Below are 27,958 nucleotides of genomic sequence, written 5' to 3' on the forward strand. Positions count from 1 at the left end.
TAACTTAAACTTGAAAAAGGTGGCACAAAGTTTTACAAGTGATGTCAAGAGGGGCGCAGCCCAAAAAGTTTAAGATCCCCCGATATAAAAAATGATAAAGTGGTCGTAAAAAATGTTGGGTCCACGTTACTACACATCTCTCTACCTTCATCCATCAAATCTAATTCAACAGTTAGCCTGCAAAGTAATTTGTTTTTGGTTAAAAATTACAGATAGCTGGGAAAAGAAGATCCATTGTGTCGAACAAAACATGGCATCGTCTTGTCGAGATTGCTCAAGCATCTGGAATACTCACCAAGATATTCAGTTACTCTGTAGATCAGGTGTGGGAAACCTATTTATTATCAAAAGCCGCATGCATTTTGAAATATTTTCGGCGGGCCACAAAAAGTTTGATTTTAAATATCATGTAACAAACATGATAAAAAATCGTCTATTTGCACTAGACTTAGGCCTACACTAATAATTTTATATTACTAGAATGATCCAATAAGCGAGGTGAGTTGACACACGGTCGTTTTAAAATAAATTGTTGTGTTTTACATATTTCTGAGTATAATTAACACACCAGCAGTGGTCTACTTCTGAGCCAGTCAAGAACAGTATTTTCCAGTAAATTTAAAGAACATCTGTTGGTAACACTTTTAGTTAGGCCACCTTACTCCGTGCAAAAATCTTTGGTTGTTACTACTTTACGAGCTTTAATCTTAACTGCCGCCAAAGCCCTCTTAAAAGAAATAGACCACTAATGAGGCATCAAGTTTATCAAATTTTTCATTGCTGTTTATCACGTGCATTTATCACCTACTACTAAGAAATAAAAGCTTATCCCTCCGTCATTGTACTTTCATCATCATTTATTTTTTAGATCCCATTTAAATATGTTACAAATTACACAAGTCTATGCTTAACTTTCAAGTCAAATCATTTGTATTGTAAACAGAATGGCTGCACCATCATCACAATTCTTGAAGCTTGGAAAACAGTTGAGAAAGTTTATTGATATAAAGTTTGTGAAGAAGAAGCCAATAAATATTTGGCAGTTTCAATGTCAACATCTGGATGAGTGGATGGTTTAGTTTCATATCTATGATAACAAAATTTAATAGCGGGCTACTTGAAATGATTTCGCAAGCTGCATGTAAAGCTGAAAATATCAAGGTGACATCTGCAATCCACATATATGATGTGCTTCATCATTCAAAAGCATTAGGCTAGAGTAGGCCCTACTATGTAACAATGCGGTGTTTTTTAACCTTAAACTTATTCCAGACAAGCAAAATCACAGAAACGGAACCATATTTAATGTTGGCTTTTGACGGTTTTCTCCTTTCAAAAAGAAAAAACTTTTACGACACTAAATAGATCAGGTCTGGTGTTTGTTGCTATCGAAATGCAACATAGGCTCTAACCAATGTACTAGATTGTCATTTAAAGATTGCGCTTTTTCCAGCAGGAATTTTGGATCTTAAAAGTGGTGTAGGCTATCACTTTAAATCGCTCAATGTCATTGAAATACAGTAGTAGTCTATAGTAGCCTACGCTGATTCTGTGTTATTTAAATGAAATTTAACCTTTTACTAGTGTTGAGAAAATTATGAATATTTTAAATCGTTTTTCGACGAAATATTTAATGTTTCAATTTTGTTTCGTTTTGAAAAAGCACCAAGTTCGTTGTAAGTTTGAAAAGAATTGTAAATTGCTACAGAAAATTTGAAAAAGAAATCATATTTATATATCATCCAATTCTAAATCAAATATAGTTATTACTATCTAAACCCTTGACAGCCTGTTTCACCTAAAAGGAGGATCATCAGAAATAGTCACGCAGATCATCAGAAATAGATTCGATTTGAATAAGGACCTTCTGATGATCCTCCTTTTAGGTGAAACAGGCTGTCAAGGGTTTAGATAGTAATAACTATATTTGATTTAATTCGCTCTGCTTCGCTTTTTGCTTGGCATTGAGCACTTTTTGTAGTATTAATAGTTTTCATTGTTTCATCCAATTCTAATATATACATCAAAGCAGTTATTAGTCTCTACAACCCTTTACAAGCTGTTTCATCCTTGGTGAGGATCATCAGAAGGTTCTTATTCAAAAGATATTCATTTGTCTAATAAGTTATTCCTGGTAGGTTCGCATACTTGTAGAGGCTTTGAACCGCTGACTCAAGGCCGGTCATCGAGATTGACAGGGTGAAGTTTCCTCTTATAGAAGTGTTGTTGCCGTGGAATTAGTTGAAATTATTATTATTAATATTAGATAAGGAATTATTTTTAGTTTCAATCTAATATCAAACATTCGTATTGTATTCATAGCCTTCATAGAGCATATCAGTGGATGAATCAAGCTTTGACGGAAGAAATAGAAGTAATATCCAACTTAAAAAAATTGAAAGCCGTTTCGCGGTACAAGAAAACCAGAAAAAATTACAAACTTCAATTGATCTACGTCTCTAGACGGCAGCCTCTCCCATTGTTCCTGACAACTTTGTCTGTGCGGTACAAGAACATGATAAGGGTTGGAGCAATGAAATTTGACACCGACGACCATTTGCTCCAGGAGATTGCAAAAATGTCTGAGATTTCATTTGAACGTCCAGTAATATTCATTGTCCCATTTGAAACCTTGATGTTGTTCTGCGAGAAACGAGTACAACATATACCAGTTTTGTACTTTGATCAAATACAGGTTGACTTGAAGGAATTGACGGAATGTATCAATGGATTTACCGGCAACTTCCCGACTTGCTTAAACAAGAACGTTTTTTATCCTGATAACGTCAATTGGAACCGCATGTTTGATCACTGGTCACTAGATTTATTTGATTTTCTTCAACAAATGTTGGATTATCCGATGGAAAAGTATTTTTGGCCTCGTTTTGCGTTATGTATGGTGATGCTGTTTCCGGTATTGTATTTTGATTTCCTGCCATATGAAGAGACGGTCGTCTGTGTACCAATTTTAGTGTTTAGTGTAAGCTTAAGCTATTTCAAAGATTTAATACATACTCTATGTGCTGGTGGCCTTTCAATTATTGTCATATGGTACTCTGCAAAATTGAGTCCTCACCAGAGAAGAAACCAACTCATTCCACAAAGCAATCAGTCGATCACACTCACACGAAGGCGTGAAGGAAATCATCATCAGAATATTCCAGCAACACGAAACCATCCACAAGCTCTGAATTACGATAATGAAGCTCTTCGAGGATTCAATCAACCTGAAGATGAGAGATTCATGCAAATGTTCAACTCGGCCGTTCAAGATGCTCCCACTCGATTAGATGAAATTCGTAGAGAAGATGTAATCAGAAACTTAAGGCGTTTTCCTTTTCTTTCTCAACTAATGCCACCAAATCAAGATGAACCACCAACTCAAGATAAGCCTCAAACTCAAGATGAGCCACTAACTCAAGATGAGCCACAAACTCAAGTTGAGCTACCAACTAAAGGTGAGCCACCAAATCAAGATGAGCCACTAAATCAAGATGAGCTACCAAATCAAGATGAGCCACTAAATCAAGGTGAGCCACCAAATCAAGATGAGCCACTAAATCAAGATGAGCTACCAAATCAAGATGAGCCATCACATCAAGATGAGTCACCAAATCCAGGTGAGCTACCAACTCAAGGTGAGCCACCAGTAGATGTTGATCCTCAAATTGAAAATGAACAACTACAATGCACTTTTTGTCAAGAAAACTTTAAAACTGGGGACTGGCTTATAGAGTTGCCATGTGGACACCGCTTTCACGACAAGGAATGCATCAGATAGCTGAGAATAGACAATTCATGCCCTTTGTGCCGAGGCCGCGTGTCGTAAATAATCGTGTGTCATTATTTACCGCTATAATCTCGGAATGGCAATCACCAAATTAAACAACATGTTCTCCCAGCAAGCCTCGGTCAAATTGAGTCTTATACTGTGTAGAATAATTGTGATTTGTGTTATTTTCATAAGGTGTCGCAAATGATAATCTTAACACATTTATTCAAATTATTCCTCATTCAGACACCACTGACACCCAATACAGAAGACCTGTCCAACATGGCCAAAGCCATGTTGCTGTAAAGTCGTGCCTTTGCTATGCCAGTTTAAACATTGTATTCAAGTTGCAGAGGAACATTAGTTTGAAACAAGTGTTAGCTTTGCAAAATGTTACTTGGCAGCTTCGAATTGCCACATAGGTAAGCTATTCACAATTTTGAACATAAAACATAATGAGTTTGTTACAATATAAAACATACACACACAGTGGCGTACGCAGGATTTTCTCAAGGGGGGGGGGGGGGGGGGCATTGAGAGTAGCGTAGCCAGGAATTTTGAAAGGGGGGTTTTTGACGCCCGGCAGGCGAAGCCCGACGGCGTTTTCGCTTAAGACGACACCCAGCGGCGGGGGTCTGGGGGCCTCCCCCAAAAAATTTTGAAAAATTACTTTGATTTTGGTGCATTCTGAGAGCATTTTCAACAAAAATGTGGGTATGAATATTCCTGTAAAATGGTGCTGTCAGGTGGCATGGCAAAAGGATAAGATCATGTTTTCTTCGGCATTTTTCAGAAATAAAGCTAAGTCTCTATGTTTTCTTGTTGGTAATTCCTGGCTGAGATGTTTGAATGTTTGGTATTGGCAAAACTCGCTCTTTTAATGCAGTTTTGTTTAAAATTAGGCTAGTTTTTTTAGACTGAAAGCATCATTCCCAAGCATAAAGACTGAAAGCATCATTCTCAATATCGTGACGTCACACGCGGTAACCCCCAAGGCCCGCCCCCCCCCCCTTGGCTATGCCACTGGCCATTGATATCCCAGACGTCTTCATGATATCCCAGTAATGGATTTAGTTTAGACTTTATCCATTTCTTTCTCACTGATCACTATAATAGGCTTACAGAACACTATGCTACATTGGCATACCTGGGGTGGGGTAGGTGGATTGGGCCATGTATTTCGTATTGGCTTAGTCCATAAAACAACATTGTTACAGTAATTGCTTTGACAGAGCAATGCAAAACATATTAAATGCCTTAATCTACGTCGTTAACTACTAAAACATGTTTAAGGGGGGGGGGGGCATGGCCCAATGCCCCCCCCCCTGCGTACGCCACTGTACACACACATAGCTCCTAAGTCCGTGGTTTTCAACCTGGGAGTCGCGAGTCGTGTTTCAAGGGGTCGTGAGACGCTAGAAAATCCAATGTATCGTTTTCAATTTTTTTTTTAGGATTGATCAAAGGTTACTTCAGGTCATAACCGATAATAACACATCGCACCAGAATTTTACAATCAAAACAACACGCTCGTTGAAGACACAAAGCAGTCCATCGCGAGGCCTTGCACATTGATTGTGACATATACTATTAAATTATTGTAACTGTCTTCCCCGCCAGTGTAGCCAAATCGTTTGACAGCCGCTGGCTTCGATCAGTCTTTCAACAAGGTTGAAAGGATGTCCATTCTGTTTTGTCCTTTGCGATGTTTTGCATTCGATGGAGATGTGATTTGCTGAGCAGGGATCCCAGGCCAGCTTTTCTGATGTCAGATCTCAGCAGTTGTAATAAGTTGGTACGGTGACGTCCGGTTCGGCCTTGGTACTTTTTGCTGCCAATTATCGCAAATTCAAGGGCTTTCTGGGGAGGTGAGTCCTGGTGAAGTCTCAGAAGATGTCCAAACATGTTCCATCTCATGGTGGAGATCTTGCAAAATAATGGTTCACTGTTGCATATTTTATATAATTAGCCTATGTATAGCTTAATCATACTTTGAATCACCGACACAGGCCCTGTCACCAAGACTGACAGAGTGAAGTTTTCATTTGTTGAAGTGTTGTTGCCGGGGAATTGTTCTATCCATAAGATGATGTTAATTTTGTTTCAGTTAGGAAACCAAATTTTTGTACGTATCCTTTGAAATTTCAAACAACACCCCAGTGCATTACGACGTAGGCTACAGTTTTAAGAATCACTGTAGCTTGCACACAAATAAAGCTCAACCAATTTTTAATTTCGCGATTTATCAATCATGCTGCAAACTCGAAAACTTTCACGGACCCCTTGAAATCGCTTCTCGCACTCCTCTGTGTTGTATTTCCAGACGTTTAATATAAAATAAACAATAATAATTGTAGCGATAGCCAACCAAGTGAGAAAACCATTTACCTCTTGTTACTTACTCATTCAGTGTATAAAATCAACGCAATATATAGTAAGAAAGAAACGCAAAACAATCAACTAAGGAACGTGGTACAGAACGCTCAATTGATTACACGCGCAGTGCGGTGGTAATCAATTCCAACGTCTGTACCAGAAAACGCTGAACGGTGATTATGTAGTGACGCTGGTCACGAGTTACATATATTCAACGTAAATAAAATGACGACTATAACACCTCCCCGATAATTTTTATACACAAAGAAAAATATGAACAAGACACCGAATTAAACAATAATTCTTAAAGTCCGAAACGGGCCGGAGGTCTGCGGCGACGGCTCGACCTTCGTGGGTTGTGTGGCCCGAATTCCGGTACAGTCGGTGTGTCGTCCGAATCCGTTCGAGCTGAGGTGGAGACAGCGGAGGAGTCGACTGTTGGTGCAGGAGTTTCTCCCGGCTCCTGGTCCTCCGATGATGCATAGTGAGGTTGCAGTTGGTCCATATGGCGCCTCCACGTCGGACCATGTGGCAGCAGACGTACCAGGAAGATTCGGCTACCCTGTCGCTTAATCACCTCGGCTGGAACCCAACGAGGATCCTGGCTCCGTCGTGGAGTGAATGATAGCGCGTAACAGGGATCTCCCGGTTTGAAATGTCGTTTTGTAACTTCAGAGGCGTTCGTGTTGTGAGGGTTTTGTCGGGGTACCACTTGAGACGGTGTGGGGAGAAACGTGTCGATCTTGGTTCGAATCTGACGATTGTTGAGTAATTGGCTTGGAGAGTAGCCACTCGGAGTTAGCGTGCGTCGATACTGCTGTAGGAATTCCAAGACTGCTTGTTTCGGGGGCAGGGAAGATTTGCGAAGTGCTTGCTTGAACGTACGTACGAGGCGCTCCGCCGCTCCATTGGTTTCCGGATGGTAAGGTGCACCCGTGATGTGTACCATACCCCTCTCCTTACAGAAAGTTTGGAATTCTGTGGATTTAAAAGTAGTAGCATTATCGGTAACTACAGTATGGGGATAGCCGAAATGAGCAAAATCTTCTTCTAGCAGGTTGATAGTAGCTGTTGACGATAAGGAAGTAGTAGCATGAATACATGGGTATTTAGAAAAAGCATCAATGCTGAGTAACCAATGGTAACCCATGAATTCTACCGCATGATCTATGTGTAAGCGACTCCACGGTGCTTCTGGAACCGTCCATGATTGGACCTGGGATTTAGATTGCGGTTGATATTTGCCAGAGGTACTGCACTTGTGACAAAGTTCCGCGATGTCTCGATCGATGTTTGGCCAGTAGACGGACGTCCTTGCCAACTGCTTCATTCTCTCAATGCCGAAATGTCCTTCATGAAGCAACTGAAGGACGGAAGGACGAAGTTTGGAAGGGATGACCACTCTGGAACCGTAAAGTAGACATCCGTAACAAGTAGAAAGAGAGTCTGCGTACTTACGAAACGGTTCGACCGGGTCTTGTGGAGAAGACTTGGCCGGCCATCCTTCATGAATGAAACGCATTACCGTGGAAATGATAGGATCTTTAGAAGATTCTTTACGCAGTGAGGCGGCATTTGGGGTCTGGACCTGCAAATCCAAAGCATCGATAGCGCAGACGATATCAATGTCATCCGCACTTTCCTCTTCATCGAAAACTTTATCCCCTCCTGCTGGTAAGCGACTCAAAGCATCAGCGTTTTGATGATCCTTTGTCTTCCTGTACTCAATAGTGTATGTAAATTGCGACAAAAAGAGTGCCCAACGAGCCAAACGATTTGCTGCCAAAAAAGGTGTCGATTTGGTCGGGCCAAAAAGACTAAGCAATGGTTTATGATCTGTGACCAAAATGAATGATCTACCAAAAAGATATTGATAGAATTTCTTTAGCCCAAAAATTATCGACAAAGCCTCTTTCTGAATTTGACTATAGTTTCTCTGAGAGGCTGTTAATACTTTTGAAACGTTTGCTATAGGCCGTTCTGTGCCATCTGGGTAACGGTGAAACAAAATAGCACCGATGCCCACACTAGAAGCATCACATGCGATACCTACCGGAAGTGAAGCATTGAAATGTGTAAGAACCTCATTAGTAGAAAGATAATGCTTCAGCTGAATAAAAGAGTTTTCCTCTTGTTTTCCCCATCTCCAAGGAATGTCCTTTTTCGTGAGATGGTATAGTGGTTCTGCTACAGTAGAAGCGTTCAACGGTAGAAACTTCGAGTAAAATTGTAAGGAACCTAAAAACGAACGAAGAGAAGATACGTCAGTGGGGGCAGACATCTCCAGTATGGCGTTTACCTTGGGACCTTTGGAGATGCCCTGCTTGGACAAAATGTGTCCGAGATACTCTACCTGAGGTTGTGCAAACTTACACTTATCTTTCCTACACCTCAGGCCTTTTGAGTGAAGTCGATCGAGGAGCCGTCTAAGATTCTGGAGATGCTCCTCAGCAGTATTGCCACTGACAAGAATGTCGTCTAGGTAGACTGCAACCCTGGAAGGTCGGCTGTAAGGTCGTCCATGATCTTCTGAAAATAACCTGGAGCAGAAGATATGCCAAAAGGTAAAACATTTTGTAAAAGTACGCCACGATGAGTGCTTAATGCAAGTCGTTTTCGACTGTCAGGACCAAGTCGAATCTGATTGTAGGCATCAGCCAAGTCTATCTTGCTGAAACCATACAAACCACCCAACTTTTGCATTAAGTCTTCTGGTAAGGGTAACGGGTGACGATGGGTCTCCAGGGAAGGGTTCACCGTGACTGAATAATCGCCACAAATGCGTAACTTGGCCTTCGCTTCTGAAGAATTTGAACGCTTACGAACTGGAACAACCGGTGTGCCCCAATCGCAAAACTGAACTGGTGTCCATACACCACGTGCAATGCCCGAATCATAGGCTTGTGCTAAGTCCTCCTTTAGCGCGAAAGGTACAGGCCTAGGTTTTAGAAAAACAGGTTTAGCATCAGACTTAAAATCTATGTCTAGTTTATAATCTCGTAAGCACCCGAGTTCAGGCTTAAAAACATCTTTGAACTCGTCTCATAAGAGGGAGCATGCTTTCTCCAGACTCTTATCAGGCTTGTCGTATGACTGGATACTCTGTAAAGTAGAATAGTTAGACAGAAGGAATTTATCGATAGAAATTCCTAAAGACGAAATTGCATCACGACCTAGCAAGTTCAGTCTTTTGACTGTCGTGACTACAAAAGGAATATTATCTGACCTTCCCGTGGAAGGACAAGTTACCTGGGCCGTGAAAGAACCCGTGATTGGTACTAGATGCTTGGTAGCAGATTGGAACTGCGACACTGGTGCTTGCAATTGAGGTGCGCCTACCCGAGTCCAGACGTCGCTGGAAAGGAAATTTCCATTTGTAGCAGTGTCCAGTTCTAAGTGTGTGGTTACCGAATTAATGGAGATCGGTACTTCCAACTTTGAATTTCGAGCTTTTCTGCAAGAACTAGAAAGCATGTTAATTTCCTCGATACAATTTACCTTAGAAGGTTTGAACTGTCTAGCTTTCTTTCGACAAACACTCTGTAAGTGTCCCGTAATATTGCAGAAATGGCAAGTGGCTTTCTTAAACCTACAGTCATTGGCGTTATGGTTGGAATTACCACAACGATAGCATTCTTTATTTTTAGAAGTAAAGAAAGTAGCCTACCTGTAAGTTGCCTAGTTTTTGGAGGTTTGCTGATGGTCCTTACTTTCGCAACTGGTGCTGGTGGAGTGCCGTAAACAGTTTCTTTGGCCACCTTGGCTGCCTCTTCGGTTTCTGATGCAACCTCCACCGCACGTTTGAAAGTAAGTTCATCAGCTCTGATTTTGAATAACGCCTTAAGCACCGCCTCGTTACCTATTGAACAAATAAAACGAGTACGTAAAGCTTCGTCCAATGGATTTGAAATGGACGAGAAGTCACAGGTGGCAGCTGCCTGCCGTATGCGGATGGCTAGTTCTTGAGCTGTTTCACCGGGCTTGCGCTTCATTTCGCTCCAGAAACGGAATCGCTCCCTCACGATGAAGCGTTTTGGGTCGAATTGTTGAGCCGTGTAATTTGTAATTTTCGTCATGGTGAGATCGTTGACTTCTTTTGGGTTTGTTTCCTGCGCAGCCAAATTGTTAACATTTTATAGATTGTAGGTGATTGATTGGTGAGAAAAACCTGCGGCATTTTGTCTTGTGCGACTGAATGTGCTGCTACAAAGGTGTTAAACCTCTTCCAATAGTCTGCCCACAGTTCAGTGGTGGCATCGAACGTTACGAACTTAGGTAAAGATACCTGTTGTTGTATTGTTGTTGGTTGTGGTCTTGAAGTTTGGGCTCGTATTTCTCGTAGTTGTTCAAGGTGGCGCTTTTCTTGGTTGGCAATTTGATCTTGATGACGTTGTTCTTGTTCTTGGTGACGTTGTACTTGTTCTTGGTGACGTTCTTCTTGTCTGGCAATTTGCTCCTTCGTCTGGCGTTCTTGGTTGGCAATTTGTTGTTGCAGGACTTCGATCAGTTTCTCTATGTTTCTAAAATCCTGTAGAAATTCTGTAAAGATCCTGCCGACGACGCCAGTTAAATGTCTGTTGTATTTCCAGACGTTTAATATAAAATAAACAATAATAATTGTAGCGATAGCCAACCAAGTGAGAAAACCATGTACCTCTTGTTACTTACTCATTCAGTGTAATAATAATAATAATGTTATGGTTTTATTTATTGTCGCTCTACAACAGCTAAGGTCTTTTAGCGACAGGGCTCATTTTTAATTTGTATCAGGTTTACGATGTTATCACATTATTACCCGATTCATTCTCACTGCGCTATGCAGGATAGAACACAATCGGTACCGTTTTTCAAGTCTTCGGTTTGACCCGACCTGGAATCGATCTCAGATCTACCAGCACCAGAGCCGAAGGCGAAACCACTCGGCCACTAAGCTGGTTTATTCAGTGTATAAAATCAACGCAATATATAGTAAGAAAGAAACGCAAAACAATCAACTGAGGAACGTGGTACAGAACGCTCAATTGATTACACGCGCAGTGCGGTGGTAATCAATTCCAACGTCTGTACCAGAAAACGCTGAACGGTGATTATGTAGTGACGCTGGTCACGAGTTACATATATTCAACGTAAATAAAATGACGACTATAACACTCTGGGTCCAAACTTTCAATATTTTTCACCTATTTCTTGAACGTTGCTTTGTAGGCTACGGACTAGCGCTAACCAGTAACCATCATACTATGGCAAAAACGCAAGGTCATTTGGAATCCTATGTCAAATATAGATTTGTCATTGTCGTTACCAACGGCATTGAAAAAATTTAGTGTGCTGTAGGCTATTTTGTTTTGAAGTTCTTTCAGCAACAGTTCCACGCATTTACAAGCTTGTTAAAAAATGCAGCACTAACCATCTCACTGAAATGGATTTCAATCAACCCACAAAAAAACGCAATAGGTTCAACCTGTGAAAATATGAACATCTAGCTTTTATTCATTACTTTTTTTCCTATAGCCTACTCTAACCAAGCTTGATAGGAAATGGAATTATTAACATTGGAGGAAACGTAGCCCAATAAAAGCAATAGCCTATTAACATCGTGAAAAAGCGTTTTTTGTTGGTTTCAGAAATTTGCATTAGACCAGCGAAACGAGACATAACTGGATGTCATCGTGAATCAAATTTGATTAAATTTTGCATTAAATATGCTTTTGTTGAACATTTTTATGGGGGCGAGGGTTCTCGAGGCTATGTTGATTGGTTTAAGAGAGTTTGCGGTGCAAAAAAGTTGAAAATCCCTGGCCTAAGTCAAAGTAACTCTATCCATGCAGGCGGTAGCACAGCAGTTACAAAGAGCTGGTGGTTTGTTCCTCAGCGTTGTTAGCACGAAAATTGGAATAACGTTGAGAGAAAAGTCTGACCCTTGTGGAAATAAGGTTGAAACGCAACTAGGCCTATCTCGGTAGGAGCAATGCAGTGGTGCAATAGTCCAGTGCAGGTCTTAGGGTATTTCGGGCCCTGTGCGGAATATGCTTTGCGGGTTCCAATGACAATATGATCCAATTCAGTAGCGTAGCTAGGTAGGCTATCGTATTTTGAAAGGGGAGGGGGGATGATTTGACGGTCGGCGGCCAAAGCCTGACGGCGTAATCGCCGAAGGCGACACCCAACGGGGCATTCTGAGAGCATGTTCAACAAAAATTTAGGTATGAATATTACTGTAAAATAGTGCTGTCCGGTGGCATAGCAAAAGGATAAGATCATGCTTTCTTTGGCATTTTTCGGAAATAAAGCTATGTCTCTATGTGGAGTCTGGATGCAACTTATTTCGTACCCCGATTTCGTACCCTGAAATCGGAGTAACAAAATCAAATTTCGACCTATTTTGTCCTCTGAAAAGATCGAGAGAAATTTTGAAATGTTTGCGACAACTTCGATCAGCGACTTCGGCTCTGTTGTTTTTTTTCTCGATCTTTTCAGGGTACGAAAAGTTCAGGGGACGAAATAGGTTGCACCCATTGAGTCTCTATGTTTTCTTGTTAATTCCTTTGTTGAATTCACTTGTTGAGTTTTTCCATTGGAAATGACAAAATTACTGCATTTTCTGAGTAAATTGCGGGCCCTGTGCGATCGCACGGTTTGCACACCGCAAAAACCGACACTGAATAGTCGGCGTCGTAGGGGATAAAGGGACGGAGTCTGGTGGGAGATGGGAAGCGTACAGTAATGAGTTTGCATTCTAATTTATATTTGTTTTTCGCCCAGCTACCAGCCGGAGATGTTTTGTTTGTATACTTTATTGAAGAGTCGTTGAGTGGCTGGCACGAGTTGATTTCTTCATTTTAGTTCACAAGAATGCTTGTTTGAAGGAACATAGACCTTGTAGGGCAAAAAGATAGGTTGGCTCCAGTGCTCGTCGACCAAGGAGCAAAGTGGCTTACTCGCGACAAAACAATTGAATGAATGGGCGACAAAAATACAAAAGATTTAAGCTTAATTCCTAGCACCAACCTGTCTGATGGCATCAACAACATGGTCGTTCGGTGTAGTTGTTTTTATTTCTGACCAGGTAGGTTTGGTGCTGTGAGTATTAAAACTCCTCCACAGATTGGCATGAAATTCCAGTCGCAATACTTCAGTCGATCTTAAATCAATAAGATCATTTGACTATGCAGTGATCCCAATTGTTTGCTTATTATAAACACTATTATGATGGTAGTCTGCTGTGATTCATGTTCGAAAATAATTTTTTTATGATTTTCTTCTGTCGTTGCGCAAACAATTGAAATAAAGTAGCCTTCCTGCAGTCAATACCAAGACACTCACGTACCCTTTTATACTATCCTACGGACCCCATGGGGGCCGCGCACCCCAGGCTGTAAACCTGTGCTATAATCTAAACCAACCAATACAACTCCAAAGAATACGCGGTGTTTTCTTCGTTCCAAGGCCCACTGAAAAGAATTCGGGCCTTTAAAATGATCCCAGACCGGGTCCAAAAGTACCTCTGGACTCCCATTGTGCTTTTTTGAATAGTTTTTAAGAAGCTTTTAAATCAATATTAACTTTCAATTCAAGTTTTAAATACTTAGAGTTGATATCTGACATTGGAGTATGTTAGCAAGACTGTAGCAACAGAACATTGGCATTGATGGGCATCAATAACGGTCTTGATTTATTTTTTTTTATTCAACCGCAATGAGACAATAGCTCATTGGTTGATATCATAAACTAAGCTACGACAAACTGCATTTCACGTATTAATTTTCACAAAAACCTACAATTTAAAAATTTTGAAAACAAGGGATGGAATAGGCATTATACTGTACTTTGAAAGACGTTGGAATGTAGTTAGAAGTTTTGCGGTGAAGCACAGATATAGGGGAGTACCCGTAAGAAGTAGGCTTAGTTTTAGAAGAGGATATCTCTCTTGATTGGTTTGTTTTCTTTGGGGAAATTTTCATTCTGCTGTTGCTTGATGAAGTCCGATGAGGTAGAGGAGCTGTTGAAGATCGAGATGACTGTTCAGTGAAACTTTTTTGAGGTTGCAAGTTCTTTGAATTTTTTTTCTGAAGGAAGATCTTCATCATCCGAAGAATAATTAAAGTCGTCGATATTCCAGTCATCAAACTCTGAAATATCCGCTTCCGAATCGTTGACTTTCAATTTTTTCATCGCTTTCACCACAGACTGATGTTGAGCAGGAAATCTCTTCCTTAACAAACTTTCCTCCATCTTGCTATCTTGCTAGGAGTGGGAGGATGCAGGTTCTGACTAAACGATTCTTCATCTTTGATCAGGATGTACCTAAAGCGTTTCAACTTTGTAAATTATCACCAAACAAACAAATCCAAACACTGTTCAAGAACCTGATTGGGAAATACAAGCTACGCTCAATTTGCTAAAAAAATATACATTCTTGAGTAAGATAAAGTAGAATATTGTATATATCAGTGTTCCAATATAGCGGTAAGCATCCTCCTTCTGCATGGCTGCAAATGTAAAACTTTGGAAAGGTTACAAACAAGTTCCTATAGTCTGGTCAACGGTATAATGGTTAAATTTTAGGTTTTGTAGCAGTATACCTGTGTTCGATACCATGTCGAGGTAACAGTATAGAACTATATTACCGTTTTCTCCCCACAGTCCTCTTCCTGTTCATAACAAATGGTAACGGACGAAAATGGACGGAGAGTCCCCACTGCAAGGGATATTGCTTAGAGGGTAGCAGTATGACAGAGCAAGCTCAATAACCTTAGAAAGTTCCTAGATAGACATCAATCTCAAGTTGACCAAAATAGTTCTACTTCTTTTTACCTTGTTTTTCCAGGAATGGAAGCACTTGTTCTTGGCCGTTGGAGCAAGAGGAGCTGTTGAGACCTCGAAGAGAAAGGTCTGTGCCGCATGGAGGCGCCATCGTTCCTCATACGCGTGCGGGAGGAAAGGGGGGATTTTGTTGCACTGTGTTTGGCCGACAAACGACGCGGTGTTCTCCCGTCGCTGTGATCATCATGACGTAATGAAAGTCTATAGAATATTGAATTATTATTTAAATGTGCTTTATTTTGAGCTAATAGATACTTAGCACCTGAAGATTCTTTAAATAAGAAACCGTAAGTAGCGTCTGCTTTTCCAATATATGTGATACTATTTTAACAACGTAATTTGAATATGATCACACATATATATTATATACATGACCTTCTTACTACCTTTTTTATTGCGTTTTACTGTTATTTTGTTTATTGAATTCTTACTGTGTATTGCGGCCTTCGGGTTAATTTATACAAGTCATCATTTGGCCCTCAGAACAATTTGAGTTTGAGTTGATTTAAACAGTTTCATAGAAGGCTTAATCAGAATCAGAAAGTTTGATATTTTGTTGGTGCACAAAAATTAACATGCTCAGACAGCAAAATCTCTCATTTTACATTGATTACATTGAAATAGTTGGAGTGAAGGAAGAATATGCTGCTAACAGAGCGATGTGGAGGACTGCAATCTGCACTGTCGATTGCACTTGAAGTGGGAATAAAGCCAGAAGAAGATTGTAGGCTACAACCAAACTGGTTCCATTTGTTTGCTTTTCAACGCAAATTCGGATGTACTCGATCACTTCTGAGGTCCATTTATGAACTTTATGACATTTAACCTGCACGTGATGTTATTCCTTTGTCAAATATCGCCATTGCACAATATTGAACAGATACGGAAATATTTACCAGAAGGGTAATTTCCAGGAATCTTTTTGTGGGTGGAATATACCGACATGGGCACTGCGAAGCAATTTATTTGACAAACCCAAGGTTGGTATGTGCGAGGTGTTGGTGCAAGTCAGGCTTGTAACCCACTATCATTGTTTATTAATGTAGCCTACTTATTAGTGATCGTGTATCCTTGTAGCGCGTTGATGCTGAGTTCATGTCGTCACTTCTGTTCAACAAAAAAAAGGTATTTAGTATAAGTAGAGCTTAACATTTAACAGATGGCTACGCTACGAAGTTGTTCTAGTAGCCAAACGACAGCCTGCAAATGACGTGACTCTAAACTACAATTTTCGTTTCGAAGTAGGCTACTGCCATATATACATTTAGTTGGGCGTAATGTTTTAGACAAGCTCTGAAGACAACTTTACAAATGAAGATAGAAACGACCTATTTTAGCCTGATGTAAGCAACGATCATGCTGCTAAAAGCAATGCTGCCACAGCAAATTTGGAGAAAACACAAGATTTAAGAAAAAAAAAGCACAAGATTTGGATACAAAAGCACAAGATTGCAAAATTGAACCTTTGCGACCCATTTTGTGCCAATTTGAAGACTAACATGACTCTGAAATCAACAGTTTAGAGAAGATATATGCTCACCGGTACAAAATCACTGTCTCAAGATTTCAATTTGTGGTCTTTAATTTAATATCACAAATCTTACAAAAGGCTACCTATAAAAGCCTATAAAAGGCTATAAAACCGTACATGTCAATCAGTTTTATCTTCTTGTATCGAACTTTTAAAATCAGGATCATTCAACCATTGACGATTAAAAGGACGTTTATACCACTTTTTTGTTTTGGGACTTGGTGAATGATTGTCATTTTTTCATGCTGATGTACTCTTTTTGCTGCTCTTGTTATCTAGCAACACAACCTCTGAGTCTGGCGACGACAACTTTTAGCTCATCTTGTCAGGCTTGATAACTCAATGTGTAAAATTGGTCAATATGCCTAAGTACGGTACTAGAAACCTAGTTACTAAAACCTTTCAGTGCCAGTCCTTAATTCTCTACCAAACTCAAATCCATGCTAACAACGGTAAATTTGACTTTGATTAAAAAAACACAAGATTTAGCCAAAAATCGATCAGAAAGCACAAGAACACAAGATCAAAAGTAAAAACACAAGATCTTGTGCTAAAACACAAGCCGTGGCACCACTGGCTAAAAGCGAAATTCAATCTATTGCATCACCTTTAAATTAATTTGTCTGAAGGTTATAAACAACAAGATTGTTCAAGAAGAGTTGTAAACGCGTGCAAACGATAAAAACAATAATGATATTTTGACCGTTCAACAAACTTTTGCGACAAATGTTGTAGGCCTACAGGAATGTTGAGCAAATGGAAAAGAAAAAGGAAATGTTTGCTGAAATCGAAGCTAATTGATGAGGTCAGACAACCAATAGCAGGATCGACAAAAAATGGGAGGAAGTACCGGAATTGCTAATAACTAAAAATTCTTAGCAAAAATAGATAATGTAACATATCAAACCCAAAAAAGCAAAGAGTTGAACTTGAATAGGGAGCTTGTCCCTATAAAGTTTTAGCAAATTTTAATTCTATAAGCTTACTTCAATTTTATATTTTAATTATAATTTAATAATATAATTTATTTTATGATTATGAGAGGTTATTAGCTGTAAGTTACTATTTCATAAATGTTGCCTTATTTTGGTCGTTTTTTTGTGGTCCAATATTGTTTAAGATGTATATTTTTATTTGACAAAATTCCTCAATTTTACGGTTTTGGGGGGACGTGTCCAAGTTCTCCCCGTAATCCGCAATTGCAAAAAGCTCATTACAAGAAAGACCAGAGAATCCAAGCTCTTTTTGAGCACATTTACATACATTTAACGGAACTTGGCTACACAAACAAATTGTTAAACTGAATTTGCTTTCTATAACTGGTATGTTTATTCGCCTGATTCAAACTGAATGGAATGCTTTTTATGTGAGGCAGAATTGAGAAGCAGCCATTCAAATGTATTTTATAGCAGTTTTACGGCTGATGAGCAATTCTTAAGAACAGGACATAAAAACTGCTCAATAAAACGTCCTTTTCGTTGGTGAAGTAGGCTAGACACTTTCAGATTATAGTTTAAAGAACTTAGAAACAGAAGAACTTGTAGAGTAATGATAGGCCGCAAGAGAAGCTTCAGATACGAACCGACACATAATCTGTTCGAACAATAGACCAAATATTATATTTTTAGCTTGTGGATGGTAAGTGCTTTTTGCTAGAATTGAGTAAAAAGATTCGTTGCAAAAACCTATGGGGTTGCTAGCGATCCAGTCAGGTTGGCTAATAATGTGACAAAAAAGTTAATTATTCTTTACGGGGTCACAAATCAAAACAATGGCGTTGACGAAAGTCAAGGTGAATGGTAGCTGGAGAAGTACACGGAGTATGGCGGTTGTGCGGTGTCTAGTAGCCTATGGGAGGTACGTGCCTGCAAATTTTCCTTCGGGTCGCTAGCGAACCACTTAGGCGTTTAAGGATTAATTTATTGCTAACACTTTGTTATTTGCTTTTTAGAATTGCCTTTTGTCAATTTTTAGTTTTAACAAATGTTTCGTTAATTAAAAGATACATGTTACCAATTTCCTTCTTTGTTTAAATAATTGATATAGTTTTGGTAGCCTACTATTTTGGCACAGAAACCAACATAAGGTGGCTAGCGACCCAGTTAGATAATGAGGATTGGAGAAACACCCAGGTGTTTGCATGAGGCAACTGCTTACGTAGCTGCTTTTATCTAGAAAAAAGTTATTACGATGTTGATTGATGGTCGACAAATCTTCTATTTACAGGTAGCCTACAACCAGAAACATATAGAAGCCAACTAGCCTCCATTTCTTTTGAATTGTCAGATCACTGCTAACAAAAATTATCTTAAGCTTTGAGGAGATGCTATCTTTGAACAAACAGTTTGAGCAAATTATTAATAACAAATAATTAATTAATGAAGCCATAGCAACAAGACGTTGAAAGTTAAAACCAGTTTAGATTCTTCCACACTTTCACAAGTTAAATTAATCACTTAAAAAAAGTATATATAAACGGTAATTAAAAACATGCCGTTTTTGCTTCAAAAACGCAGCAACAAAATCGCTTCGATTTCGAAATGAAACAAGACAAAATTCTTCAATAAAAATTGAATTCGAAAAAAAAAATCTTTGACTTTGTCTGTTAGGAGTAACTACCTTGCATTAGCATTTGAATGCCCAAGAGCATCTAAAAATAGAAAGTTGCCCAATTTTGTGTAAGTTGGTATCGAATTCACTTGACGTACAGTAATTTGAGACAGGTCGTCCATATTGTGGAATCATTTTTAATACAATGCGATACCATAAGGACGATCTTACATAAACATTCCCTTAGTAGGCTATCTGCTTTTGTCTGGAAATTGCTTGTCTTAGTAAGACGTGTATTCATAGGCCAATGTTTGAATCCCACAATTAGAAAGCACCTACACAGTATGCGTTGTTATTGATATAGAAAGTTGATAAAGCTTTGTTAGAGAGTTTGCTTTGTTGAACCATAGAGAAATAAAACAAAGTAACTTCAGCGGGTTTAACATGATGTATTAGCCTACATACACACACAGGTAAATTTGACTTTGCACCATAACTGTATACTAACGACACTCCAGACTGAAAAGCACAAACTGAACGAGTGACACAGGAATGATTACAAGTAAATTATACGGTGGAAAGCAGATCACATGAGGTGTAAATTACAGGCATTTGACAAACAATTAGAACACACACAAGACAAGAGGAACGATGATGGTGAACAGATATGTAATTCCTGATGAGGACACACGTACGTGTCGAAAACGTTAGAGTGTATTTTTAATTATGTTATATTTGTGTATGTAATACATCATGTTAAACCCGCTGAAGTTACTTTGTTTTATTTCTCTGTGGTTTAAAAAATAGAAAGATGTCAGAGAAAGTTTTAGGCATTTTTTAATTCCTGTCTAATTTTGTGTTTTTTTTTTTAAGCATTGACAGTGGCAATCACAAGCTGTAACAGATCTAAGTTTAAACTAGTCTTTAGATTTACATCGTTTCAGGCTGAGACCAACTTTTATTGGCATATCAGACATTTACCTTTCAAAATGATAACATACAAATCTATGCTTTTCTGCATAATTTTCTTTGTTGCACCTCACGTTTTTGGCTCGGAGGAAATAAGTTCTTTGAAAGAAATCCTTGAGTAAGTCTTCAATGAGGTTTGATCACACACATTCAAGCCAAAAAAATAGTCATTGAAAGAAATTTTTTATCTCGAAAAGAGCTAAGTTATTAATTATGAGACCCTTTTACGAAATTGTATTAAATAAACATTTATAATTCCCTTTTGACCACTCCACTAACAGTAAACCAGAGTGTTAAAGTTATTTTGATAATAAAGATTCCATTTACTTATAAACGTATGCTTAGGAGCGATCTGTTGAGTTCACACAAGCTGAAAAACCGCCAACTGCAGCTTGTTTTGAATGGTCGAGGAATTGACCACATGACTGTATTTGACAAACAGGAGCTGGAAAAACTAATCAAAGATAGTGGGCCCTTAACTAAGGTGAGCAATGATGTTCCTTATGAAAGTTTTTTCAAAAACTTGATGAAACGCTTCAATTTTTTATCTCGAGCAAGCTTCTGTAGGCCATTTGTCTCAGCCAGTGGCGTAGCCAGAAAAAAAATTTGGGGGGGGCCAAATGTTTGATGAATTGAAGAGAACGACAAAGTGTTTGATTTAAGACATCGCTAGCTGATGTACAGTGACGTATTCTGGTGGTTAAACAAGGGAAGCAATTAAGCTGGTGGGGGGTTAGAGCGTGCCGAAGGCACGCGTATTCTAGGGGGTCCGGGCAGGGATGGAGGAACCATTTTAAAAGTAGGTGGGCCCAAAGGCGTAGCAGTTAAAGTTAATCAAACTTCTGGGGGGCGAAGCCTCCCAGACCCCCCATGACATTGCTGCATTCCTAATACTTCAAATCGCTTATGCATTGTGTTTTCATGATTGCCTTTTATGCCAACCAGCGAAAAATTTCCATTTTTGGGTCCGATTTGGCCAAATAAATTACAAAATTGCTCTATAGCGCTGTAGCCTACAAAATATGGCGATGTACACACAAATAAAAAGGCAATATACACATACAGTTATAATACCAACCTGGGAGAAATAATCTGCAGCATTACACAGTAGGCCGACGTGCATGCACTGCATAGTATGTAATGATATCATTGTTTTAACTTTGGAGAACAATTAGATTGATTTATAGATTACCACACGCAACCACACCCACACGTGCTTCCCATCAACAGTGGGCTCAACAGAAAAGTTTGAAGATTAGATTTCATCATTGAGCTATCAAAGATAACACAGGCAAACAAAAATTTTTTTTTAAAGGCACGGCATGCGAGAGTCATTTTAGGGTATTTCGAGGCCCCTGATTCCGCAAATGCACTTTTTTTTCGAATTGGCTCTAGTTTTTAAGATTGCCTTCAGCAAATACATTTTTTTTTGCAATTTTGAGCCTCTATAGATTTAACATCGTGTCGTTTATTACATAGACAAAACTGAAAGTAATCCTAGGCACATTTCTGAGTTGTATAAACGCCATTTAAAATCAATCACCTTAATACTGTATATTTGTTGACTTCAACAATATCAGACTTACTAAGCTACTAAGTGGGGCGTGTTGTCACAGGGGCGTGTTGTCACAGCACGATTTCCATGTGATAACCCAAGCGTATAACCACGAGTTTTCAATGGAACGCATAGTTTTCAGTTCTCTTTTGTACAAGCAGTGAAGGTTAATAAATTTGTCACCACAGCAGAAATTATGAGGAGTGCCATTGAATTTTGGGCAAAATCAGGTTTTATAACTAAACTAAAAAATGGTCTGGCAAACTAAGGTATGATCATAACTGATCAGGAAAGGTACCATTCGTTAGCTTTAAGCCTGTTCTTTTCAGCATACCAAACAGATAAGACATGCAAGTAGAGATGTACACATGGTTGTTGAAACCACGTGATTTCATACCATGGGGCGTGTTGTCACAGCTGTGACTACACGCCCCGTGGTGTGCATTTTTAATATTAAGAAACATAAAAAAATTATTTATGCTTATACAACGAGGTAATATGCGTATTTGTTAAAATACAACCCTTTTTTAGGTAATAAAAATTAATATTAGATAATGATACACACATATATTCGATAGTGACACATAATTCTCAAGATGACATTTCTATTGTTTTTGACAATGGGCATAAAATTTTTACCAATATGTTGAAATTAAATTTTTTTGCATTTTGCATATTTTTTTATTCGTTCAGCCTGTATTAAAACCATTTTTTGTTGGTTTCTGTCATATTTTAGTCATAAAGCATGTGCAGAAATTTTGTGACAACACGCCCCGGGGTGGGGCGTGTTGTCACAGCCCATTCACTTGCATTAAACATGCATTTATGTAAAGACGAAATAATCCAGAAAAACTTTAGTTGTAGCAAAAAGAAGTCGAATGATATCTCTTTCAATTGCACTATCTAGCATCTCGATACCATTGGTACAGAACGAGATATATGCTGATTTGCAAAAATTGTGACAACACGCCCCACTTTGCCCTACAAATAAAATACATAGGTTGTTTTGCTTAACAAACTAGACGAATAAGCAAAACAAAGCCATCGATAAACAAACGCAATTCTTTATTATGGTAGACTTACTATAGGCCTACTGAGCAATACCCATCAAGGTACGAAGGCCATTTATACCGTATGAATAAAGTAGCTGCTTAAAATTTTATCCTTGTTACGGAAGAATGTAATCTTGGTTCGAAATTCAATTCCTGGTAGTTTCGAAAATTCGAAGAAACTAAGTGCATTTTTGGAATCAGGGCCCTGAAATAGGCCTACTCTGAAATGACTCTCACCTTTTGTGTCAAAATTGTCTTGTTGGCCTGTGTAATCAAACTAGTGTGTATCAAATGAGTGAAGAGCTTTTTTTTGGAAATCCTTCTCTAAATTACCGTTTTCACTACTTTTTCAAAGAAATTTGGCTTTCAAAAGTGGGTGGGCCAGGCTCACGCAGAAAATAAAGTAGGTGGGGCCCAGGCCCACGAGGCCCACGTGGTTCCTCCATCCCTGGGTCCGGGGGCATGCTCCCCTGGAAAATTTTTGCAAAATTACACTCAAATAATGGATTATAGCGCTTTCTGGAAACACTTTCAGGGTAATATTTGTATGAAATTCATTAGCAGATAAACAGCTATTAACTTATTAAAGGTAGCTCTTACACACGAACGGGCAAAAACTGCGGCTAAAATTAGAGAACACAAAAAAACTCAGCTACACAAAAACCCAACAGAGTAAGCGATTCTGAAATTGCTTTCACAGATTAGTTAAAAGAAGCGTAAATCGCGTAAACTTTGCGCGATTTACGATTTGCAAAATTTATTGGTGTCTTTCTGTGTGTCTAAAACAAGTCCTGGGGGGTGTTAATAGCCAGATGTCTTGGAAAACGATATAAATTTATAAAAATTATATTATATTTTCAACAAAGGTTTCAACTTCGGAATCCAAACTTTGAAAATTTGGGGGGGGCCATGGCCCCTTTCGCCCCCCCCCCTGGCTACGCCTATGGTCTCAGCTGCTCTAGTTTGTACTAAATTGTGTGAAAATTTTGCGTTATATGTAAAGTAACCGACCCCGAATCTTTTGTTCAATATATTAAAGAATGTATTTTTAACTGTTTTTTCTTATGCCTTCAACCGCTTTGTAGATAGAAATCCAAAATTTTATTTTGTACGATATTCACTCTGAGGATGTGCTTTGTCATATTGCACGAAACGTCAGTAAAGACAACTTGTTTTTTGCTATACTGTACTTTTGCATTTATCAAATGAACGTTATAACTATTGCTAGAATTGATGAGACTTTAAAGTAACAATGATGGCGCCATGTGTACAGCTTACACTAATTATTATTACAGCCTATATGTGGCTTAGATCAGTAGTCCCCAAACTTTTTTGAGTGGGAACCAAATCAGAGTTCGATCATCAGGTTTACTTTTAATAATTTAAATTTTTTGCGGTTTTTAATTGTTTCGTCATAAACTGAGTGTAGCTTTTAAAACGTTTTGGAATGCAGTGTTGGTATTAAATAGGTAATTTTGTCTATAATATAGGAATTCAGGGTTGTTGGGGACAAAACAATACAGAACGATATAGAACGAGAGCTGTGACTTGGTCGAGCGTAAAATTAGTTTTACAGTGAGATAACAAGTTTTGAATAAGCTGAAGATGCCATTACTTTCACGAAATCAATTCCTAATTACACTAAGAGGATAGATTGTTGTGCAAACGCCAGCATTTGATGAATGCAAAATAGCAGTAGGCTTAATGTTTATGATTCCATATTTAAATTAGCTTGGCCGAAAGTAAGATCTTCGAATTCAATCGACCGACAATAAAATTACGCGAATCGGCACCGGTCCGCGGACTGGCGGTTGGGAACCACAGACTGGTTTATGTAACTCAACGAAGCTGTTTTTGAGTTAAAGGTTTACAGCATAGTTGTAATATCCGATAGCTCAGTTGGTTAGCGCGTCACTTCTGGAACGTAGAAGCTTCAAGATCAAGCGGCGCTGGTTCGACTCTTGGGGTATGCGCTTGAGCATTGAGCAACGCACGTTAAGGACTGCTCTCCATTCAGCGCCATCTAATGGATGGAATAATTCCCGGCAACAAGACCTCAACAATCGAACACTTCACTCTGTCAATCTCGATAACAGGGCCTGTGTCAGTGATTCAAAGCCTCTACAAGTATGCGAAACTGCCAGGATTAAGCTACTTTACAAGAAGCTTTTCCAGTCTTAGGATGAATAGGCCAATTCAATCAATCAATAGTTGGTTTCTATGGGCAAGTTTACAAAGAAAGTTTTTCTAAACCTAATTTGATGAAATTGAATTTAATGTCTTCTCTGGGAGAAATTAGCTTGTTTGTGTCGTCGATCTTGTTCATTGAAAGCGATTTTGTTTAAAAAACTAAACTGTTCATAAATCTAAAAGTCTAACTTTAATTTTTAACTAGGATTAGAAATATGTGCAGCCTATTAAAGTGTAATGGGAGTACATAAATATACCATTACTTATGGTAGGCCTACGTCAATAGGCTTGCTTTTTAGCGACTGTGCTAATTTACTTCGCAAACAAAATAGGTTATTACATGTATAGTAGGCCAAACTATTGCATAGGCCTAATTGTTTGCAGGCTACTTGGTAAAAAATTATTGTTGTGGGTTGCTTTTGATGGAGCAGTGGTGTAAAGGTGGTGGCCTTTTGTGCAAACATGAAAGGGTGCAAGATGGTGGTTCTACTTCACTGTTCAGCCATGCTACCTTTTGTGAAATAAACCAGCAAAAAAAAACACCACTTTCACCAAGAAAAGGATGCATCGAAAATAGTTGGGAAACACTCAGTTACAGTATACAAAGATCTAGCAAAACTATTCTATTATTTTTTAACTTTCTTCAGAAAGAACTTGAAATTGCTGAAGATGTTAGCAGAGTTGCTAATTCAAAGACAAAAATACTTGAAAAAGCAAGTTCCCTTGACTCTTATTTGTCAAATCATCCATCACGAATAAAACTCGTTCAGGTAACTCTCAGTTAGGCCTACTAGTCTAGATCAGTGGTTAATTTTTTAAAGGTAAAATTTCCAGAATTACTGCAGACAAGTTTTATTAGAACTCGACAATGGATCCAGGGAGCACTTGATCACGTGACCCGATAGCTCAGTTGGTTACCAATTGACTTTGTGAATGAAGAAACTTCAAGATCAAGCGACGCTGGTTCGGCTCTCGAAGTGTGCGCTTGAGGGTCGTCTGATTACTCGGCAAGCGACAAAACAGCAAATGTTTCAACTCAACAAGTACATTTCAACTACTGCCAAGTTAGCAAATGAGATTTACTTGCTCAGTTCGGGCTTGCTTGGTTATCGCTCGTCAAACTCATTTTGTTGACTTGTGACATGCCAAGTTTCGGCTTGCTCAGTTTCATCATTTGCCAACTTCAACCACTTGCTGAAACGTTGCTAGCTGAGTTGTCGCTCGCTCAACTGTTATTTGTTCAGTTCACAACTGCTGACTTGTATGAGACTCGCGTTTGAGCAACGCTTTGTAGACCTAAGGACTGTTCTCCTTCCTGCAGCACCTAATGAATGGAATAATTTCCCGACAACAAGACTTCAACCATTGGAAATTTCGCACTGTCAATCTCGGTGACCGGGCCTGCGTTAGTGGTTCAAAGCCTCTACAAATATGCAAAACTGCCAGGTACAAACTCTCAAAGAAGCTTTCCCAGACCGAGGATAAAGATTCAATCAATCAAAAATTACAAAAATGATGCAATATTCTAAATTAACGCATTGATGATTCAGCTATAGTTAACAATTACACTAGCTGAACCATAGGCATACGAAGCCGAGCAACATTGTCAAGTTTAACATATTCAAGTTTATTACCTACTATTATACCAGCAACTCTCTACCGAAGCTCTTATGAATTACACGCTTATTTCAATGTTTGCAGAGGTAGGCTATGAGATGACATTATGATTTGTATACTGTAGCGAATTTCAAAATATTACTAAAATACTACAAACCTTTCAACAAGTATGAACTCCTTTTATCGTCTTAAAACAAAAATTATTTAAAACGTAAGTTTAATTTATAATCAAAACCTGTCACGTAAACTTTTACGGAAATCCAGATTTTTGTCATGAATTTAGTCGAATACGGAGTGTGCGTCTTTTCAATAACCCATTATTGTGCATGAAAATGCACAAAAACAACCAAAATAAGGTTTCCTCCAAAACAATAGTTTTGAACAGCCCTAACATGTTCAATAGTTCCTGGGCTAAAATTTATGCACACATACAAAAACTAAGAAAAGTAAATCATGCACGCGAGTGGTTAGTGCTAATTTTTTTGCCTACTTTTCTAAGTCAAAAGTGATGCTTTCTTAATGTATGGTCTTGCTCCGGTTGTGACAATTTTGCTTGCAAATCCCGCTCGCTAGCCAATACAGTCTAGAACTAGATTGTTTCGAAGTGTTCAGGAAAAAAATTATGAAGAATTCCCGCCACCTCGCCATTTTATTTTTATATGGGCTGAAATAAGAAAACAAGAAAAATTTAGTAAGGAAGAACCTCGATCCCAGACAGCCACTTTTTATCTGGTCTAGATCTGGTAAAGATCTGGTCAGATCCTTACTCGATTTGGTAAACATCTGAACCAGACAAAGTGATTGTCTGTATCTATCCATCAACCAGTAGCGTAGCCAAGAATTTTGATAACTTAGTTTTTTTTTTTACCTAAGACGACTCCCAGCGACGGGGATCTGGGTGGCTCCCCCAAAAAATTTTGAAAAATTACATTGAATTTGGTGCTCTCTTCAACAAAAATGTGGGTATGAATATTCCTGTAAAATGGTGCTGTCCGGTGGCATAGCAAAAGGATAAGATCATGTTTTCTTCGGCATTTTTCGGAAATAAAGCTAAGTCTCTATGCTTTCTGGTTGCTAATTCCTGGCTGAGATGTTTGAATGTTTGTTATTGGAAAAACTCGCTCTTTTAATGCAGATTCGTTTAAAATTAGGCAATTTTTTTTAGACTGAAAGCATCATTTTCAATATCGTGACGTCACACGCGTGCCAAAGGGGGGTTGTAACCCCAAAACCCCCCTCTTGGCTACGCCACTGCCATCAACCCATTTCAACACTTAACCAAGTTAGTTTGCAAGACAAATACAAAACAATCTGTTTTTGTTAAAAATCACAGGTATCTTTAAAAGGAAGGTCAATTGTCTCGAACAAAACATGGAATCGTCTTGTCGAGAATGCTCACGCGTCTGGAATACACACCGCGAAATACGATGCCCCTGTAGGTGATGATTATACCTTAGAAACAACATATTTTGTTGTTTTTATCTGGTATACAGTATTCTAATTTATCTTAAAATTAGTCACTT

The 27,958-nt window shown here is 38.8% G+C and overlaps 2 protein-coding genes across 6 annotated transcripts in view; both read left to right on the top strand.

Annotated features, from left to right (window-relative positions):
* The window catches only part of LOC145778011 (uncharacterized), a 29,697-nt gene extending 25,695 nt beyond the window's left edge, over nt 1-4,002 (top strand). The window contains exons 4-6 of one of the 3 annotated variants that reach the window (XR_014290404.1): nt 213-323; nt 944-1,161; nt 1,273-1,353. Coding sequence is in view for 2 of the 3 variants with exons in the window: in XM_082589395.1 (XP_082445521.1) it covers nt 2,345-3,781 (1,437 nt within the window). In the remaining variant the exon portion in view is untranslated. Of the gene's footprint in view, nt 1-212; nt 324-943; nt 1,162-1,272; nt 1,371-2,322 lie in introns of those variants that run through there. The other 2 variants (XM_082589396.1, XM_082589395.1) reach the window with 2 other exon arrangements.
* Nucleotides 4,003-4,030: 28 nt separating this feature from the next.
* Nucleotides 4,031-27,958, top strand: part of LOC145778010 (uncharacterized) — a 33,138-nt gene continuing 9,210 nt past the window's right edge. For 2 of the 3 annotated variants that reach the window (XM_082589392.1, XM_082589394.1), the window contains exons 1-5: nt 4,031-4,194; nt 14,976-15,161; nt 20,367-20,505; nt 25,466-25,588; nt 27,769-27,870. In XM_082589392.1, the coding sequence (XP_082445518.1) occupies nt 4,163-4,194; nt 14,976-15,161; nt 20,367-20,505; nt 25,466-25,588; nt 27,769-27,870 (582 nt within the window). In that variant the 5' untranslated portion in view covers nt 4,031-4,162. Of the gene's footprint in view, nt 4,195-14,975; nt 15,162-15,595; nt 15,952-20,366; nt 20,506-25,465; nt 25,589-27,768; nt 27,871-27,958 lie in introns of those variants that run through there. The other variant, XM_082589393.1, reaches the window with a different exon arrangement.

The sequence above is a fragment of the Aplidium turbinatum genome, chromosome 10 (assembly GCF_918807975.1).
Source record: "Aplidium turbinatum chromosome 10, kaAplTurb1.1, whole genome shotgun sequence".
Lineage (NCBI taxonomy): Eukaryota > Metazoa > Chordata > Ascidiacea > Aplousobranchia > Polyclinidae > Aplidium > Aplidium turbinatum.